Source organism: Schistocerca cancellata, chromosome 1, assembly GCF_023864275.1.
Source record: "Schistocerca cancellata isolate TAMUIC-IGC-003103 chromosome 1, iqSchCanc2.1, whole genome shotgun sequence".
Taxonomy (NCBI): Eukaryota; Metazoa; Arthropoda; class Insecta; order Orthoptera; family Acrididae; genus Schistocerca; species Schistocerca cancellata.
In genome coordinates this window covers 65278353-65298948 of record NC_064626.1, presented here as the reverse complement: position 1 = coordinate 65298948, position 20596 = coordinate 65278353, and the positions used below count along the sequence as shown (strand labels likewise).

The window sequence follows — 20596 nt, the reverse complement described above, 5'->3', positions numbered from 1 at the left end:
TCTGCGGCCTTCCACCTCACGGCCGCGTTTGCCTTCGCTAGGCCGGTTCGCTGCCGGCGACCTTGTACGGGTACGGGGATATGGAGGTGGCCAAAATGGAGTCCTGGCTGCATCTTATGACATCGTGGCCGACGCCTGTATGAAATCCAGAAGGACATGGGTGTTGCAGTGCGTCATTCGGACCAGCTTCGGCCTCGTGTGCCGGCAACGCATGTTCTGGATGCAGCTACACCAACTTCGACTCTGCCTGATCGGCTCTACCTGATGCTAGGGATTCTGGAATCTCTCATTACTCACAACACAGTCCTCTCACCATCATATCGGTGCCAGCACAAGAACTGACGCCAACAGGAGATGTGCCCATGCAGGAACCAGATGACCATCATCCGTCAGAGCAACTCTACTTGCCTCCTTCTCCTACAGATGCATACACATCGCCCATGTCTCCTGGTATAACAACTGGACTTGCCGCAACGGGCAGATGGTGCACGGGGACCCAGCAGATTCGACCCCCACGTCTCTGTCATCTCGACCCGTTATCATTGGGGACACTTCCGTTCGTACGGGAAGCCTCCTCCTCAAGACTTTACGGCCAGTCAAACAATACCAATGGATGTTATCAATCTACAGGCCAGCTCCATCAAGACCTGTGCAAAAACTTCAAAGGGGAAAAAGTGTTGTGACTCGCCAATCTTTCAAAGTGCCGCTACGCGCGTCCTCTACATGCGGCCTGTCTGCCAGCCATGCAGCAGCAGCGCCACCTAAGTGGCCAGCCAGCCAGTGGCTGCTAGACTCGGACTCAGTTATGATTTGACTGTTAAAAGTGACACACGTCTTACTCTGTTTACTTGCTCTGTGAATTTTATGTATTGCGTCGTCATTGAAATATATTTGTTCAGCTTGAAGTTATAACACTCCATAAATTCATTTTCTACCTCTCTATGGACCAAAAATATCCCATTTTTGTATCAGTGGTTTGTTATGGGAGAAATAATCAAGGTTCCAGTCACCGGAAGGTAATACCATAGGTATGTACACACAACGTTTAACAGCAAATTTCCTACTTGGAAATCATCTGCAGTGAGCAAATGTATTTTTAATGATAATGAGTTTTGTTTAATTAGTCAACTGCATGAATTTCACTTAAATTATTAGTTTTATTAACTTTGTTCTTGGCATAAAATACTTGGATATAATTTACAACTCTTATCAAGTTTAAGATTGTTTAATGTATTAAGAACTTATGAAACATCTTCACTTCTATCTATTTTGCATTTACAAGATAACTGAATTTCTAGTTGTCATCTGAACCATTTACTTAACATACTTCCTGTTATCGAAACTTCTCTCTCAGTTCTCCAATTCCATAAGTTCATTTTCTACCTCTCTATGGACCTAAAAATAGCGCATTTTTATATAAGTGGTTTCTTATGGGAGAAATAATCAAGGTTCCAGTTACTTGAAGGCTCTAGCATGAAGTAAAATGAAAGAGTATTATTTCAGTACTATTTTATAAAACGCCATGTAAAATGTCATACAACAGGTAAACCTCTTATACCACCCACTTGATGATACTGTAAACTCACTGATGCCACTACTTACAGCAGAACATTCAACTAGCCTTCTCTGGCAAAAGAGCAGTAAATGGAGACTAAGTAAGATAACAGAGGTGTGTGATGGAAAGGACAATTTATTGAACAACTAGGATCAAGCAGCAGGTTTCCCACAGTAGAAGCACATACAAAAGCAGTCAGTATATATCTCATCCTCTGATACAGTTGTCCACTGTTTAATGATATAATGAGTAGGCCAGTATTTAATTTTTCATGAAATAACACATACAGCAATGCTGTTAAACAGTTTTATGCGATTTCCATGTAATGATGCTCATTAGATAACAAATCTTCAGTTTCAATGGAATATATAAAAGACTGTTAGATATAGCATGTTCAAGTGCCTAAAATGCTAATTCACAGTTTTGTTAATGTTTTTAAAGTTGATATGTCAGAATAATGGGACAATTAGGGAAACAAGTGGAGTTATCATCTTCATAAACTCGAACAGTGCATTATCTTTATCTGTGTCACAGACTTCAAAACTGAAATATTTATGAAAAGGAAGAAAAAAGGTTCCTGTCATTGAAATATGCCAATGACAAAGACAGAAGTGGTTTGTAAACAACAACTATGCATTGTCATGTTAGAACAGATGGTTATGACAACTTCTTACAATGTATAATATTCCAGTTTTGTGATTGTACCTATTTAGGAATTACTTCTATCATCAATGTCAACAGAAAATATTCCGAAACTGAGCACATGTATGAGAAATTAAGGATATATCTGCTGTCAAATCCATGAAATTGGGGCAGAATTTTAAAGAGATTACTAAATAATTTATGAGTACAGGTAACAACTCACCAAACAGTAGAGGTATTGAGTGGTCGATGGGCACATAAACAAGACTGAAAGCACCTTTTTAGCACTAAAGTGCATGCATGTGGACACACAAAAATACCCCTGATCCCCACAAACACCTGTATGGCTACACTGTGCCAGCTGAATTGAGTGTATTTGTCAGCACTATGTAACCAAGTAGGTGTGTGTGGGTGCGCGTGTGTGGGGGGACAGGGGGGAGGGGGGGGGGGGGCTACAGCTCAAAAAAGGATTTACCTCAGAACTAGCAAAGTATTCGGTCTTGTTTATGTCTCTGTCAATAACTCAATGCTTTTACGACTCAGTGAGTTGATATCTTCACTCCTAAACTCCTTACATTCTACCTGGACTTTGCATTACTATATGCTGACATTAATATATTTATTCAATTTAAGTCTGCAAGACAAATGTCTTAGGATAAAATAAAGAGTATTTAATGCTCATAATAAATACTGAAAAAAGCCACTAAAACCAGTATGTGGGAGACAGTTAAGTTTGTGCCAACATCTGTGAAGATGAGGATTCTGGGGAAGTATAAGTGAACACGACTGAGTTTCAGTCTGAGACAATTCAAGGTGGCTCCCATAGTTAATGATTTGGTGCTCAAAGCACACATGTGATAGCTACCAAGCATTTAAATGGCCCTGCCACTCTACAGGTGGCATTAATATCTAGACCAAAAAGTTACTTTTAGGTAACTGGTCAAGTATTCAGGAGATTTCATGTGATTATTTGAGGGGAGCAAACAGTAACTCAGTCCCAAGGCACAATGTCAGCTACCTTCGAACAGTTGGAGGCTATCAGAAGTTTATGCCATAAAATGATCTCTGTATTTTATAGATCAACCTCCATCATTAGGGAATATTTGAAATTGGTATTTCTAACCTTTGCCTGTGATAGTTAATTTGTATTTTTAATCTCTGTGTGTGATCATTAACAACTTGAACATAATAATGAATTAAATGTTTTGACTCATTCCACACCCACTTGCTTTCACACTATGATGTATGTTTGGAACATGTAGAGCAACAAATAAATAAATATGACTTATCAAAATGTGCCTATGTTGAAGTAATCACTGGGTTAACAGTAACTGAGGACATATAAGTGGAGTATCATTTGAGACTACATGGCTGCATCAACCAAAATATGTATGCAATAATTATTAAACACACCACAGTCTTCTATATCTTCTGAGGTCCACATTTGGCACAAATGAGCGAAATGTTTGTGAACAATATGCCAACACACTAATCACATGTGTATGTATTTTAGAAATACTACTTTTTGACTCTGCAGTCCTGAATCCAGAGAGAGTTTAAATTTTGCAGTCTTTTGTATGAGAGAAGTAGAGAAACAGAATTACAAAATGTGCTTCAAATGGAAAATTTGGGCAAAAAGCAATGACATTTCACAGTTGATGGTAAATGAAATGAATTAACTAAACAGAATTTTGCATAATTCAAAAAATTGTTAGTTAATTGCATTCATACAATGTCATAAAAGATGAAGTTACAAAGCTGGTCTCAACAAGTTCAAAGCAATGCTCCTACATGTAAGTGTAACATAAGATGTCAAATGATAGTTAAATAAAACACTCCCACAAAATTGATATGGCAGAGAGATGACGTTTCTTCTTTCTATGGAAACAATTATATCCGCTCTATAATGAGCAATTCTCACATAAAATGAGGCTATTACTTATTTTAGGACATCACATCAAGCAGCTTAGTGGTGTTTCATAGCTAGAGCTTATTTTCATGAGAGCACCTCATTTTGGCCATCTGAATAATCAAGTTTCCAATTATGTGGTCAAACATCTCACCCAGTGTTCACTAATACTTATTGTCCTGCATCTTAGTTCAGTATTTGGAAATGGGTGTTAAACAGGGAGGTTCAAAAGAATTACTCCATGTTCAGTGTCATCAAAAATTCAGTTTTATAGCTACCCATTAATCTAAGATCATGCCTGAAGACAATTTAAAAATGCTGAATAGAGGAGCTGGACAAAATAATTTTACGCTACTATAAACATTACAAATCTGTAATGCATTATCTGACTTATCTGTAATTTATTAGCACTGTTCTTTGTTCTCCCCTTCTACTTTGATATCTCTGGAAGTGAATCCCGAGATTTTTCAGCATGATTGATTAATGGTGTGCTTTCAGTTACACAGCCAAGTTGTTGGTTCCATTTTGTGCACTATATTCGGAAAACCAATTCAGCTGTCTTCTTCAGGTGCTGAGAGCCATGTCCTTACACATACCTGTTGCCTGGATCCCAACCAGACTATGTAGTATTGTTGGTGTCATACCACCACATATGACTGGGTTTGACTCCCGTGCCTGCTACGTACTTCAATGCTCATTTGCTTTTCAGAGCTGGAAACAACTGGGAGAATGTAAGCTTCACAGAATAACATTGCAAGCTCTGGAAAACAAATGAGCATCAAAGGATGTAGTGGACACCAAGAGTTGAACTCTGCTATAAATAGTGGCACAACAGCAACAATATTTCACAATCTGCTGGGAGTCCAGGTGGCAAGTACACATAATCACACAACTTGTAGCACCTGAAGAAGATGGTTGGGTTGATGTAGAACCTAAATTATCTATCTTTTATTAACCAACTCCTCGAATTATCTGACCATGTGTTCAACCATCCATCTGCTCCAAAAAGTGTGGCAGCATTGTCGATTGATGTTGCTCCTGTCCTAACAGGTGTCCATCCGAATAACACTCCTCACGCATGCTCAATTGACAGACTCTTGTCACACCAAACTGTTCGCTTTACTGTACTCTTTAATCTGCTGCTTTATTTGTAAGCTTTTCAAGTTTATTGCTGTATTCCTTTTAATTTTAAGGTTACTGTGTAGTTTTATACAGTTTAAAGTTGTGATTCAGTAGTGTAAGGGATTCTGAAACACTAAAAATTGTTACAAGTCAGAAAAGGAAACGTTGTGTGCATAATCAAAGAGAAACTAAGAGTACTGCAGAGACTTGACAAAGGTGAGTCAGTTACTAAATGAGCATGTGAAATGCTTGTTAGAGTGACACTCATTAAAGACTGCAAAAACAATGAAAAAGATCTTTAAGCTTTTGGGTTAACTGTAGATGGCGAGAACATTTTAAAACCTACACTAGCACTGAAAAAACCAAAACTTGACCTCTTGAATGATGCAGTGTGGGTTTGGTGTTGCCAGGAAAGACTTACAGGGACCACCCTTTCAGTCCCTATCATAAAAGCTATTCAATTGCACCAAAAACTTGGGGTGGCATGTCTGAAGACAACATATTGCAAGTAAGTGAAGGTTGGCTTCACTGGTGAAAACATCATCACGGCCTTAGGAAAGTTGCTCTTTCTGATAAAAGCTTTCTGCTGATGAAGATTAAGGTAGAGAGCATGTCACAAAATTTGAAAAACTAGTCTCAGAAAATAATCTGGTAACTGATCAATTATACAAACATTGTTGAGTGTGTGCTAAACTATAAAATGCTCCCTCACAAACCCTTGTCTCAAAGAATGAAACAGTCACAGGCATGAAACAAACAAAGGACAGGATCACCATTGCAACATTCAGCAATGCAAATGGTGAGTATATGTTGCTGTTGTTTGTAAATGACAAATCTAAGAAACCAAGAGCCTTTAAAAACACAAACACACTGGCAGTTTACATTTATTACAAACCTCAAAAAGTGCTTGGAAGAATGGTAATTTGTTTAAAGAATGGTTTTTGTTGCATTTGTTCCAGCTGTTAAAATCAAAAAATGTACAATGCCATGCAGTTTTACTGCTGGACAATGCCCCAAGCCACGTCTCTGAGTCTGAACTTCAAGTAGGTGATATAAAAGTTATATTTCTGCCCCCAAAATTTACTTCATTAATCCAGACAATGGACCAGTGTGTTATGGAGTGGTTAAAACAACATTACAGGAGGAAATACATCAGCGATTTGTTAGAGAAGACAGAAGAGCATTGTGATCTTTTGGAAGCAATGAAAGGCCTCAACATAAAAGATGCAATATGTACAGTTGGTCAAGCTTGGGAAGTATCTAAGAAAACCACTCTACAAAAACGATGGAAGAAAGTTTGCCCTAGCCTAAATAAAGACCTGGAACTTCCAGAATCTAATGAGTCAATTGCTGTAGCTTCAGTCACCGATTTGCAAACTCTTCATAATGATGTCCAAAATGCTGAAGTAAAGGAATGGCTAGCAGAAGGTGACATTGCTACTGTCACCAATGAAGAACCTGAAGATCAGTAGAGAAGTAATCTTGTTTTACAACAGAATGTGTTGAGCATGAGAAGTCATATGATGAAGAAAAGGAAGAATACGAAAAGATCAGCCATTCTGCAGCAAAGGATGCATTCAAGACTGCCCTCAAATATCTGGAACAGCAGTCAACCACTACAGCTATGGACATACTGTGTGCAAAGAAGTGGCATGATAGAGCTGTGTCAAGTTTTACGAAATTGAAACAAAAAAACACTCCACATTTTTTAAAATAGATTTTATTTGTGATGATCACCAATCATGTCAAACCTTACAGTGTTTAAGTGAGGGTAAATTTTAATGAGCTAATAGCTCCATGGTAGGGTTAGAGAGAGAGAGAGAGAGAGAGAGAGAGAGACTGTCAAGAGCACTAAAGAGTTAGTGAAGATCTTCACTTGCAAAAAATAGTAGTGGAAGGGAAACTATATCAACTGATAGACATCAAATGCCATTAAAATGATATGTGGCTCCTAATGAGAAGACAAGTGCTGAGCTTAACATACAAGCAGAGGTGACGAAGTCCACAAAAACAGTATGATGAGGTCGATATATGTAAAACACTGATGATAGTACTCTTACTTCCAAACCTTGTACAAATTAAGTGAACTCAGAGAAGAGCCTTGAGCAGTGAAAGAGTGCAATGCTTAACTTTTAATCAATGGAAACACGTAGTATGGTCTGCAAAGTCTGCTGGTCCACTATTCATAACTGCAGGATAGGGCCACAGTTTGAGAACAGCAAGGGTAGTTTACAACCCAGACTACTTTTCAGCAAGCCAAATGTAGGGCTACACCATTGCAGATGTGTATTTACATTATTTTTATGTGTATTTATATTATTTTGTATAACTGCTATAACTTTCTTGAGAAATATTTCTAGTGAATAATTCTTGAGACTCTTCCCAGTGACAATAAATTAGTATTTCCTTTTGCTCTAATGAACTGTTTCTTTAAGAAAATCTGTTATCAAATTTATGCAGAGAGGATCTTCTACATATTCCATGAATTTTCTGTTTTTCATTTTTTAAGAGAGAGAGAGAGAGAGAGAGAGAGAGAGAGAGAGAGAGAGAGAGAGAGATGCACATCAAAATAAATTAATGTGTGGGAGGTCAGAAATGATAGCAGAAACAGTGGGCAGATCTGTGGGAGTAAAAAAGTGACAATAACAGAATACTTAAGAAAGAGATAGGTCACGTAGGTGATCTACACACACTGTAGAATTTTTTGTCTGACTGTTTATGCCTTGTACTTTATCTTACCTTTTTATACCCTGGCTGTTTTTTTTCTGACTCTGTAACCAGCTTTTGTTGTATAATTTATGGATCTACTTTCAGTTTCTCTCACATATCTCTGACTTGTGAAACTTCTTTCTGCTGTTTCTTAATTATCAAGTTACAAAATATAATCTGTTCATAGCGTTTTAATGTTGGGTGTTTTCTTTTCTCATGCTATTGTCTATCCCTAGAATCAGTTTGCTGATTAATCTTAATACCCAATTCTTTGAATGCACTTTTTCCTCACTTTTATCAAATGAAGGGACTCCATCTCTATCAGTGTCCCCCCTATCCCCAATTAAGAAAACTTTTTTTTTTGTGGGCATCAATCATGATCATTTTGTGATGTGTACAATATGCATTCTGAAGAACACTGTTTTCTGCATCTGCCATACATCGGCAATGAGTAGTTGCGGAAATGGTGAAACTATTTTGCTTCTAGCATTGGTCTTAGTAGTCATTTGAATGATGTATATTAGGTAGAACTTATAGCACTTGCAGACTTGGGTGATGCTTGTCAGATCATATATACACTTTCTTCCTTTTTCATATTATAACACAGTTGTAACTTTTTTATGTAAGAGTACTCAACAATGTTAGTTATGCAAGAAAACTTGATATTAATAACATAAAATGCACTTATAACTTAGGTAACTGTGGTGCATAATTTACGAACCAAATAATTACTTCAATATGTAAAATACAGAAATAAGTCATACCCGCGACAATATATCAAAAATGTCTCCAGCTATGGATAATTCCTGGACACCCACGCCATCGAGTGAGAACTTGATTATATGAAGCAGTATAAATCCGAGACCCAAAAACTCCAGCAGGAGACTGACAGTGAACAGTCTGGTGACAGGATGACTCTGTCTAACTGCTGCATACAACTGCAGTGGTACAAGCACCATATAGCAGAGAAAGAATGCTAGATACAGCTCCACTGTTCCCTGAAAAAAGAAGACACCTCAAATTAAAATAAAAAGTTAAATAATGCAGAAAGAGGTTCAGTTCCATTTCATCTTAAAAGATCACAACAATTTTTTACGCTGACCTGTGTTTTCATTATTTCAATTGTTTTACAAGGAAAATGCAAGTGAGAAAACTAATAAAGTATGAAACAGAATTGGTGACAAGTATTTACCTTCTAGAGGTGAAATATTTAGTAATGCTGATAGGCACATATAAAAATAAAAGTAAAACCAACAATGTTATCCTAGTTTTTGAAAGTATTAGTTTATTCCTCACCAAACATAGAGGTATGGGTTGGGAAATGTTAAAAATGAAGGGCAGGTCACTTGGACCAAGGATGCAACTATTAGTTCCAAAAACTAGGATAGGGGGCGGGAAGGGGGGAGAGGGAGAGGGAGGGGGAGAGGGAGGGGGAAGGGAGGGGGAGGGAGGGAAGGAGGGAGGGGGAGAAAGAAGAGAGGGAGAGGGAGGGAGAGAGGGGGGGAGAGAGGGGGGAAGGGGGGGAAGGGGGAGAGAGGGGGAGGGGGGCAGGAGAGGGGGAGAGGGGGGAGGGGGAGAGAGAGGGGGGAGGGGGCAGGAGGGGGGGAGATGGGGGGCAATGGAGGAAAATGATGCACTATAAAGGAATTATCTGAATGGGATGCAAATTGGAAGATGTGATTTACATGTACAGACAAACAAAAATTGGATGATTTATTCAAGAGAAAGAATTTCGCAAATTGAGCAAGTGAGTAACACACTGATCCACCTCTAGCCCTTACAAAAGCAGTTATTTGGCTTGGCAGCGATTAATAGAGTTGTTGGATGTCCTCCTAAAGAATACTATGCCAAATTCTGTCCAACTGGCATATTAGATCATCAAAAACCCGTGATGGTTGGCCAGTCCTGCCCATAATGCTTCAAACATTCTCAATTGTGTTCGAGTATAATGATTTTTCTGGAGGCTAGAAATCTACTCTGTAGGAATCAGCATGGGTTTCGAAAAAGACGGTCATGTGAAACCCAGCTCGCGCTATTCGTCCACGAGACTCAGAGGGCCATAGACACGGGTTCACAGGTAGATGCCGTGTTTCTTGACTTCCGCAAGGCGTTCGATACAGTTCCCCACAGTCGTTTATTGAACAAAGTAAGAGCATATGGACTATCAGACCAATTGTGTGATTGGATTGAGGAGTTCCTAGATAACAGGACGCAGCATGTTATTCTCAATGGAGAGAAGTCTTCCGAAGTAAGAGTGGTTTCGGGTGTGCCGCAGGGGAGTGTCATGGGACCGTTGCTATTCACAATATACATAAATGACCTGGTGGATGACATCGGAAGTTCACTGAGGCTTTTTGCAGATGATGCTGTGGTGTATCGAGAGGTTGTAACAATGGAAAATTGTACTGAAATGCAGGAGGATCTGCAGCGAATTGACGCATGGTGCACGGAATGGCAACTGAATCTCAATGTAGACAAGTGTAATGTGCTGCGAATACACAGAAAGATAGATCCTTTATCATTTAGCTACAAAATAGCAGGTCAGCAACTGGAAGCAGTTAATACCATAAATTATCTGGGAGTACGCATTAGGAGTGATTTAAAATGGAATGATCATATAATGTTGATTGTCGGTAAAGCAGATGCCAGACTGAGATTCATTGGAAGAATCCTAAGGAAATGCAATCCGAAAACAAAGGAAGTAGGTTACAGTACGCTTGTTTGCCCACTGCTTGAATACTGCTCAGCAGTGTGGGATCCGTACCAGATAGGGTTGATACAAGACATAGAGAAGATCCAACGGAGAGCAGCGCGCTTCGTTACAGGATCATTCAGTAATCGCGAAAGCGTTACGGAGATGATAGATAAACTCCAGTGGAAGACTCTGCAGGAGAGACGCTCAGTAGCTCGGTACGGGCTTTTGTTGAAGTTTCGAGAACATACCTTCACCGAAGAGTCAAGCAGTATATTGCTCCCTCCTACGTATATCTCGCGAAGAGACCATGAGGATAAAATCAGAGAGATTAGAGCCCACACAGAGGCATACCGACAATCCTTCTTTCCACGAACAATACGAGACTGGAATAGAAGGGAGAATCGATAGAGGTACTGAAGGTACCCTCCGCCACACACCGTCAGGTGGCTTGCGGAGTATGGATGTAGATGTAGATGTAGATGTAGAGATTCGGTAACCTTGCTGGCCAAGGTTGGATTTGGCAAGCATGAAGACAAGCAGTGGAAACTCTCGCCGAATTGTAAGCTGAGGATGGCTTACCATGAATGGCAATAAAATGAGGTATAGAATATCAATATATCACTGTGCTGTAAGGGTGCTGCAAATGACAACCACATGGATTCTGCTATGAAATGAAGTACTGCTCAGTAATCTGTCTAGTAATTTACAAGTTTTCATTGCCTCACACTGCTCTATATCATCAGCAGCAGACAACAATATGAGGAATAGAATAGATTGTTACTAACCATAAAGGTGACTGCTGAATTGCAGACATGCACAACGAAAAGACTTTCATTGTGACAGTCTTCTCACTGTGCTCATCTGCTACTCAATCTTTACTGTGAGTAGCAATCTATCCTAATCCTTATATTTTTGTTATTACAACCTGGAGTTACCATCAACAGACAATTCACTACTTGTGAGCTGCAACACATTTTTGACTTGATGTCTTAATCTGATGGTAAATGACAGCATCATCTGTAAACAGTCTATGAGGATTGCTCAGATTTTATCCTAAATCACTTGTATAGAGAACAGCAGAGGCCTATAACACTTTCTTTGGAATGCCAGATAGCACTTCAGTTTTACTAGATCACTTTCCATCAGTTATTAAAAACTGTGACCTCTCTGGCAGGTAACTGATTACAACTCACTTGTAAGGATCAGTGTCAAAAGAATTTTAGAAATCTAGAAAATGGAATCAACTTGTGACCTGTCAATAGTACTCAATACTTTGTGTGAATTAAGAGCCAGTTGTATTTCACAAGAATGATATTTTCTGAATCTGAGCTGATTATGTGTCATAAGATAGTTTTCTATGAGGCATTTCATTTCATAATGTTCAAACACAGTACATGTCCCAAAATCCTACTCGAAATCGATGTCAATGATATAGGTGCCTTCTGTTTCCTTTCTTGTATATTGCTGTGACTTGTGCAGCTTACCAGACTTCAGGTACAGATCTTACATCGAGCAAGCAGTTGTATATGACTGTTAAAAATTAGGCTATTTCATCAGCATATTATGAAAGAAACCTAACTGGTATACTGCCAGGATGGTAAGACTCGTCTTAAATTGATTTATGTTGCTTTGACACTCTCTTAGAAATGTGTCAAGCAAACTTTTATCTGATGTTCTGAGTAGATAAATTTTACATTTATGTTTGGTGGATTTGGCTAATATGGTACGCAGTCTCGCTGCAATGACCTTGTGGTCACTGGTGCTATTTATTTGCTCAGGATTCTTCGTCACTAAGAGGTCTAATATGTTACTGCAACCACTGATACTTTTGTGTGGACTCCTGAACTAATTGCACAAAATAATTTTTGGAGAATGCATTTCTACATCAATGATTACAACCTGTAAGCAATCTTGTGGTGTGTAGTGGAGAGTACATCTAGTATCACTAGCTGTTTCCCCCTTCCTGTTCCATTTCCAAATGGGATTTTGGAAGGACAACTGTCGGTAAATCTCTGTATTAGACCTAATTTCTCAGAATATCTTATCGTGGTAATTTTGCAAGATGAATGTGGGAGAAAGCGAAACATAGATTGCCTCTTCCCAGAATGTACTCTTCAGGATTTCAATAGTATACCTTTCTGTGAAACACAATCCTTTCTTCTACCATTTTCCACTGGAGATTATTGTGCATCTGAGTAATGTTCTTGCAGCAACTAAACAATCATTCAACAATTAGCTGTCTATCAGTTCTGTTAATTCACCCTGGTAAGAGTCCCAGATTAATGAACAAGACTCAAAAAATGATCGAACCCAAGTGTTTTGTAAGCCATCACTTTTGTGAATGAATTACATCTCCTCAAGATTCATCCTACGAATCTCCAACTCACATCTGCTTTTCCTTACATTTGTTTTACATGGCTGTTGCACTTTGGGTCACTCTGGAGCGTTAGCCCTAAGTATTTTACGGAAGTTATTGTTTCAGGTGATTTTTCACAAACAGTGTAATCACACAGTAGTGGATTTCTTCACTCATTTATGCATAGCAAGTTAAAAACTTTGAGGTTTGTCGATGACATTGTAATTCTGTCAGAGACAGCAAAGGACCTGGAAGAGCAGCTGAACAGAATGGACATGGTCTTGAAAGGATATAAGATGAACATCAACAAAAGCAAAACGAGAATAATGGAATGCAGTTGAATTAAATCTGGTGATGCTGTGGGAATTAGATTAGGAAATGAGACGCTTAAAGTAGTAAATGAGTATTGCTATTTGGGGAGCAAAATAACTGATGATGGACAAAGTAGAGAGGATATAAAATGTAGACTGGCAATGGTAAGGAAAGCATTTCTGAAGAAGAGAAATTTGTTAACATCGAGTATAGATTTAAATGTCAGGAAGTCATTTCTGAAAGTATTTGTATGGAGTGTAGCCATGTATGGAAGTGAAACATGGACAGTAAATAGTTCAGACAAGAAGAGAATAGAAGCTTTTGAAATGTGGTGCTACAGAAGAATGCTGAAGATTAGATGGGTAGATCACATAACTAATGAGGAGGTATTGAATAGAATTGGAGAGAAGAGAAATTTGAGGCACAACTTGACTAGAAGAAGGGATCAGTTGGTAAGGCATATTCTGATGCATCAAGGGATCACCAATTTAATACTGGAGGGCAGCGTCGAAGGTGAAAATCGCAGAGGGAGACCAAGAGATGAATACACTAAACAGATTCAGAAGGATGTAGGTTGCAGTAGGTACTGGGAGATGAAGAACCTTGCACAGGATAGAGTAGCATGGAGAGCTGCATCAAACCAGTCTCTGGACTGAAGACCACCACAACAACAACAACAACAACAACAAGTTAAATTTATTTATGTTCTGGGTAAATTGCCAGTCCTTTGACGAACTGCCAATCCTCTGAATGTCTTCCAGCAATTTGCTAACATCCTCTGGCACTGCGACCTTCTCACAGACAACCGTGTCACCTGTGAAATGCTGTATGGAGCTTTCGACATTGTCCACTATGGCGGCCAAATGGCCTTCTTGAAGCCAACACTCCGCCACTGCGGAATCTGTGTACCCATCTGTCTGCACCCAGAGTGATCCTCATGTTCAAATATTTATTGATATTTGTGTAGCATCACACTATCTTCAAGCACTCCTGAAGTAATCTTTATATCTGTCAGTTTCATTTCATTAATAAAAATGAGATCGACAGGAAATGCGAAATGGCTAAGCAGGGATGGCTAGAGGACAAATGTAAGGATATAGAGGCTTATCTCACTAGGGGTAAGATAGATACAGCCTACAGGAAAATTAGAGAGACCTTTGGAGAAAAGAGAACCACTTGTATGAATATCAAGAGCTCAGATGGAAACCCAGTTCTAAGCAAAGAAGGGAAAGCAGAAAGGTGGAAGGAGTATATAGAGGGTCTATACAAGGGCGATGTACTTGAGGACAATATCATGGAAATAGGAGAGGATGTAGATGAAGATGAAATGGGAGATATGATACTGCGTGAAGAGTTTGACAGAGCACCAAAAGACCTGAGTCGAAACAAAGCCCCGGGAGTAGACAACATTCCATTAGAACTACTGACAGCCTTGGGAGAGCCAGTCCTGACAAAACTCTACCATCTGGTGAGCAAGATGTATGAGACAGGCGAAATTCCCTCAGACTTCAAGAAGAATATAATAATTCCAATCCCAAAGAAAGCAGGTGAATGACAGATGTGAAAATTACAGAACAATCAGTTTAATAAGTCACAGCTGCAAAATACTAATGCGAATTCTTTACAGACGAATGGAAAAATTAGTAGAAGCCGACCTCGGGGAAGATCAGTTTGGATTCCGTAGAAATATTGGAACACGTGAGGCAACACTGACCCTACGACTTATTTTAGAAGCTAGATTAAGGAAAGGCAAACCTACATTTCTAGCATTTGTAGACTTAGAGAAAGCTTTTGACAATGTTGACTGGAATACTCTCTTTCAAATTCTGAAGATGGCAGGGGTATAATACAGGGAGCGAAAGGCTATTTACAATTTGTATAGAAACCAGATGGCAGTTATTAGGGTCGAGGGACATGAAACGGAAGCAGTGGTTAGGAAGGGAGTGAGACAGGGTTGTAGCCTTTCCCCGATGTTATTCAATCTGTATATTGAGCAAGCAGTGAAGGAAACAAAAGAAAAATTCGGGGTAGGTATTAAAATCCATGGAGAAGAAATAAAAACTTTGAGGTTTGCCGATGACATTGTAATTCTGTCAGAGACAGCAAAGGACTTGGAAGAGCAGTTGAACGGAATGGATAGTGTCTTGAAGGGAGGACATAAGATTAATATCAACGAAAGCAAAACGAGGATAATGGAATGTAGTCGAAATAAGTCGGGTGATGCTGAGGGAATTAGATTAGGAAATGAAACACTTCAAGTAGTAAAGGAGTTTTGGTATTTGGAGAGCAAAATAACTGATGACGGTTGAAGTAGAGAGGATATAAAATGTACAGTGGCAATGGCAAGGAAAGCGTTTCTGAACAAGAGAAATTTGTTAACATCGAGTATTGATTTAAGTGTCAGGAATTCGTTTCTGAAAGTATTTGTATGGAATGTAGCCATGTATGGATGTGAAAAATGGACGATAAATAGTTTGGGCAAGAAGAGAATAGAAGCTTTCGAAATGTGGTGCTACAGAAGAATGCTGGAGGTTAGATGGGTAGATCACATAACTAATGAGGAGGTACTGAATAGGATTGGGGAGAAGAGAAGTTTGTGGCACAACTTGACTAGAAGAAGGGATCGGTTGGCAGGACATGTTCTGAGGCACCAAGGGATCACCCATTTAGTATTGGAGGGCAGTGTGGAGGGTAAAAATTGTAGAGGGAGACCAAGAGATGAATACACTAAGCAGATTCGGAAGGATGTAGGTTGCAGCAGGTACTGGGGGATGAAGAAGCTTGCACAGGATAGAGTAGCATGGAGAGCTGCATCAAACCAGTCTCAGGACTGAAGACTACAACAACAACAACAACAATAATTACATGCTGAGTTCTATCTGCAATAAAATCCTGAATTCAGTCACAAATCTTCTTTTTTCAGCTCAAAATGGTACCAAATGCCTTCGTGAAGTCAAGGAACATGGCATCAACATGGGTGCACTTGATCTCATGCACAAACGCAATGAGCTCAGTTTTGTGAGATTAAATCACAGTGGTTCTTTCCCATCTCTTAAAACCTTGTTCAGCACATACCTGTCTATGTCATAATGAAGAATACTTTGGAATTTTATTCATTTGTGCTCCACATCTTTGTGTATATTTTATGTTGGCTACTCAAATACTTTGCAACTTGTATCCTATCATTCTTGCTAAACAAAAACAATTTCTTATCTTTCTCAACATTCCTTGTAATACTCAAGAGTCGCTGATGCTATCAGAGCCTTATGATCACCAATGCCACCTTCTACATTAACTGATTAGAAAAGTTTAGGTCTCTTTGTGGCTAGGAGGTCTAAGATGTTACCTGAAAAGTAGGTTCTCTAACTAATTGCTTGAAGTAATTTTCATACCAGACATTCACAATAATATCATGCGAACTATTATCTGTGGCACCAGTTTTGATTGCACAATTGTCTCATTAGGTGGCACACTGAAGTTCCCCCTACTACAACAGAAAGGTCAGTAATCAGGAAACTCATTCACAAAATTCTGTAAGTTCTTTCTGAAGTGCTCTGCTACTATGTCTCCTGACAGAGGAGGTCTATAGAAGCAACTGATTACCACATCTGGCCCACCTCTGACACCTAACTACACCCAGATTTTGGTTTTTCACAAATTCCGATGATGTTTTATGCCTACCACCACCTTAGAATATGTATTTTCGTCAACATAGCAAGGGCAGATCAAAGTCAGCACCAACTATAATTGTATGGGATGAGTATCTATTTGAAATAAGACTCAACAATGTAGGAAAAGACTGATTGTTACTTACTATTAAGAAGACATGTCAAGTTGCAGACAGGCACAATTAAGAGGCACTCACATATAGCTTCCAACCACACACTTCATCAGTAAAACACACACACACACACACACACACACACACACACACACACACACACACACAATTACCAACTCCAGAATCTCAGGTCAAGTTGCTGGAGTTAGCATCCGTGTGTGTGTGTGTGTGTGTGTGTGTGTGTGTGTGTGTTATTGACAAAGGCTGTGGCTGAAAGCTATATGTGAGAGTCTTTTAAGTGTGCCTGTCTGCAAGTTGCCGTTTCTTCTTTATGGTTAGTAGCAATCTGTCTTTTCCTACATTGTTGATACTCCTACCTGGGGTTTCCATTGTTTGAAATAAGACTCAAACTGTCATTGACCCTTTCAGCAATTACATCACCTGAATTCATGGGTTAGTAAAAGTAACCAATTATTAATTTATTTCCGTTGTCAAGTATAACCTATTCCCACACTAGCTCACATGAAAGATCTACTTCAATTCCATTATAAGATGAACCACACCTAACAGTGACAGACACACCACTACCAACTAAATTTTGTCTATCCTTTGTGTACACCATTAGGTCCTTGGTAAAAAGTTTAGCTGAACTTATCTAAGGGTTTTAGACAGATTTCAGTACCTACAAAAATTTCTACTTTAGGGCTTTCTAAGAGCACTTGGAGTGATTTGGACTTTCCCAAGGCAGCTACAATAATTTACAAATATAGTATTGATGTTTTCTATGTTTACTCTAGTCCTGTGTTTGACCTGCTTCCTTCAAACCTGTACCCTTGGATGAAGTTCTCCAAGACACACTAACCTGAAAACCATGTGCTCCATTACATCCAACCCCTACTATACTCTCTACATAGCTGCCTCCCATGTATAATGGTCCTCTGATCTATTAAGCAGATCATGTCACCCCTACACTCTATGATCCAAGTCAAGTTATCTAGAGCTTATGCAGTCACAGAGCTGCTTGAGCCTCTGATTCAGACACTCCACTCAGCTCTGTACCAAAGACCTGGAGAATCAGTCTTGTCAATATGCAAAAATACACTTTAGCATTACAGTTTTTTCTAATGTGTTAACTGTTCTCGTGATATGCCAAAAGTACCTTAATTTTGTTTGGATTATTTTGGCCTCCAAAGATATTTTTTTGTTTTATTTTTCCATTACTATTTTATTTGTCACTTTTTCAGCCCACAACATGCTCAAAATCCCTTTCCAAACACACACTTCAAAAGACTACCTAACATAAACTTACCTAAAAAACAATCAAAGCGTATCTCTTAAATAATGAATGCTGAAAGAAAAAAATGTGATTGCAGGTGAATAATACTAATGTCTCATATATTTTCTGAGTTCAACATGACTGGATGTTGACTCTGTTACTCAGCACGGCTTTGGTCCTAAGGTTATTGGTAAGTGTGTATGATATGTGCAGTGAAAAGTGTGGAGAGACTGAAGGAACATGTTATTAAGCTATTTTGTTCGTAGTATGCACAAAAGTAAGACAATTGTTGTGTTTGGTGTAAATGAATGATGTAGTGCATGTGGTGAGACATTGCCTTCACTTTCAGGAAACCGCAGGCTCACACACTGTCTGGCCCTCCTGGTTTAGGTTTTTGCAATTCACACCATGCAGATGTCAGCGTCACCCTTTAATAATCAGTGACACACTATCTGTCCTCCCATAATTAAATATGAGTAAACATATCCATATGTCTGTATATATGATTTATGTCTCCCTCATAATAAGATGAATGATCAATCCTACATCATCACAAAAATTATCACTGGATGAATAAATTATTAATACTAGTGAAATGTTGCATGGCCATCAAGGATGTTAATGAATAAAGCTTAATTCTCAGTCAATTACACAAACCTGTTTGTCAAAAGAGAACTGGTACACCAGGGAAGTAAATCCAGTGACATTGGGATTTCCATTGACAAGCCATAAGTCGTATTCCAGTTCAGTTTCTTCTGGAAAGTGATGCCAGGTACAAGTTGTCAAATTACGATAGCATGCAACTAGACTGATGTACCAAAATCTGAAAACAAAAACATGTAAATCTTTAATGTAATCAATTAACAAATTTCCAACAGTTTTGTAATATCTAAATCTATAAACGTACTTGTCAACCTGAGTCTGAGTGAGCAGGCCCTTCTTTCTAATCTTTCTTCCCAACTTAAGCCTCTCCCTTCCCTTAGCAAGAAACTAATAGTTCTAAAAGCAAGGGAGGGGTTTTTACAATTTTAAATACATCTACTAATATATGAAAATATATAAATTTTTTAAAAAAATTGCAACAACCAACAAATCATATTATACGAATCATCAGCTACACCAGATGTGTATGAGTCTAACACGCAATACAATCTGAGTTAGTCCAATCCCCTCCCTGAAACACTGCATCGCTGCTCCACCAGGTCCACACTGCAGTGCCATCTCCACCAGATCAAGTAAGTAACATGTTCCAAGCAAAATCAAATGATCATTAGGATGTGAACATACACAAATTAAATGACGTATTGTGAACAAAATACAAAAATGAAACATAAAGGTGAAACGTACAAACAAAAACACACACACTATCAATGCAACATACGAGGGTAAGTCATAAAGTTTCAAGTGTGACCTCAAAAAATAATATTACATAATTAATTTTGGTTTGGTTATTGGTTTGCAGATAAATGCCTGCACTTATGGCACACAATGAAATCCCCATACTACAGTAGCACAGCATGTCATTAGAGAAACCAAAAGAAAATGACACATCCTGTTACTAAAGTGCAGTGTCATGCTGCATAGGCTACGTAGGTATGATTGGTTGGTCAAGCAAACCCCAAAATTTGAGTGAGTATGCACAGCGTTCCTCACTGAAAATTGCAGTATTATTTTTTCTTTACATTACTGTTAAAATTGACTTGCTCACCACATTGATGGGTAGCTGGTTTTTGTAATACAGCACTGTAAAAAGGTTATTTTAAAACAAATGGCTAATTGAATTTGTAGGAATTAAAATCAACATTGATATATAGCATATAAGTGAAGTGAGCATTTTCTAAAAAAAAAAAAAAATCAAATATTAAGGGAATGCCACTTTTTAAATCAATAATATAAACTGAAGGCAGTAACCTTTAATTATTATTATTATTATTATTATTGTATTAAATAACTAGAAATGAAGCCGGTTGAGTATGATATGATGAGAACATTTATACTGCGAAGTATGAATTTAAATAGCAGTTTCTTTTAATATAACCTTTTGAAGCAGCCACATATGTTACTAGTGAGCCAACATACCTGCTGTGAAGAGTGCCCCATCTCTCCTAGCTAAAACATTCAGTAAATGGACAGTACTTAAAACAACTAAGCGAAGTTCTTTGTGGTTGAATTTGCAGCTCTGCAACAATCACGAAACACAACAGGCAGTGAGAGATTTTTTTTCCCCTTGTGAATCCTG

General features: G+C 38.6%; 1 protein-coding gene across 1 annotated transcript in view; it reads right to left on the bottom strand.

Annotated features, from left to right (window-relative positions):
• LOC126165064 (integral membrane protein GPR180) overlaps nucleotides 1–20596 on the bottom strand; it is a 71535-nt gene that overhangs the window by 27424 nt on the left and 23515 nt on the right. The window contains exons 2-3 of the mRNA XM_049920290.1: nucleotides 19015–19180; nucleotides 8702–8935 (exon numbers count right to left, since the gene is read on the bottom strand). Of these exons, the coding sequence (XP_049776247.1) occupies nucleotides 8702–8935; nucleotides 19015–19180 (400 nt within the window). The remainder of the gene's footprint in view (nucleotides 1–8701; nucleotides 8936–19014; nucleotides 19181–20596) is intronic.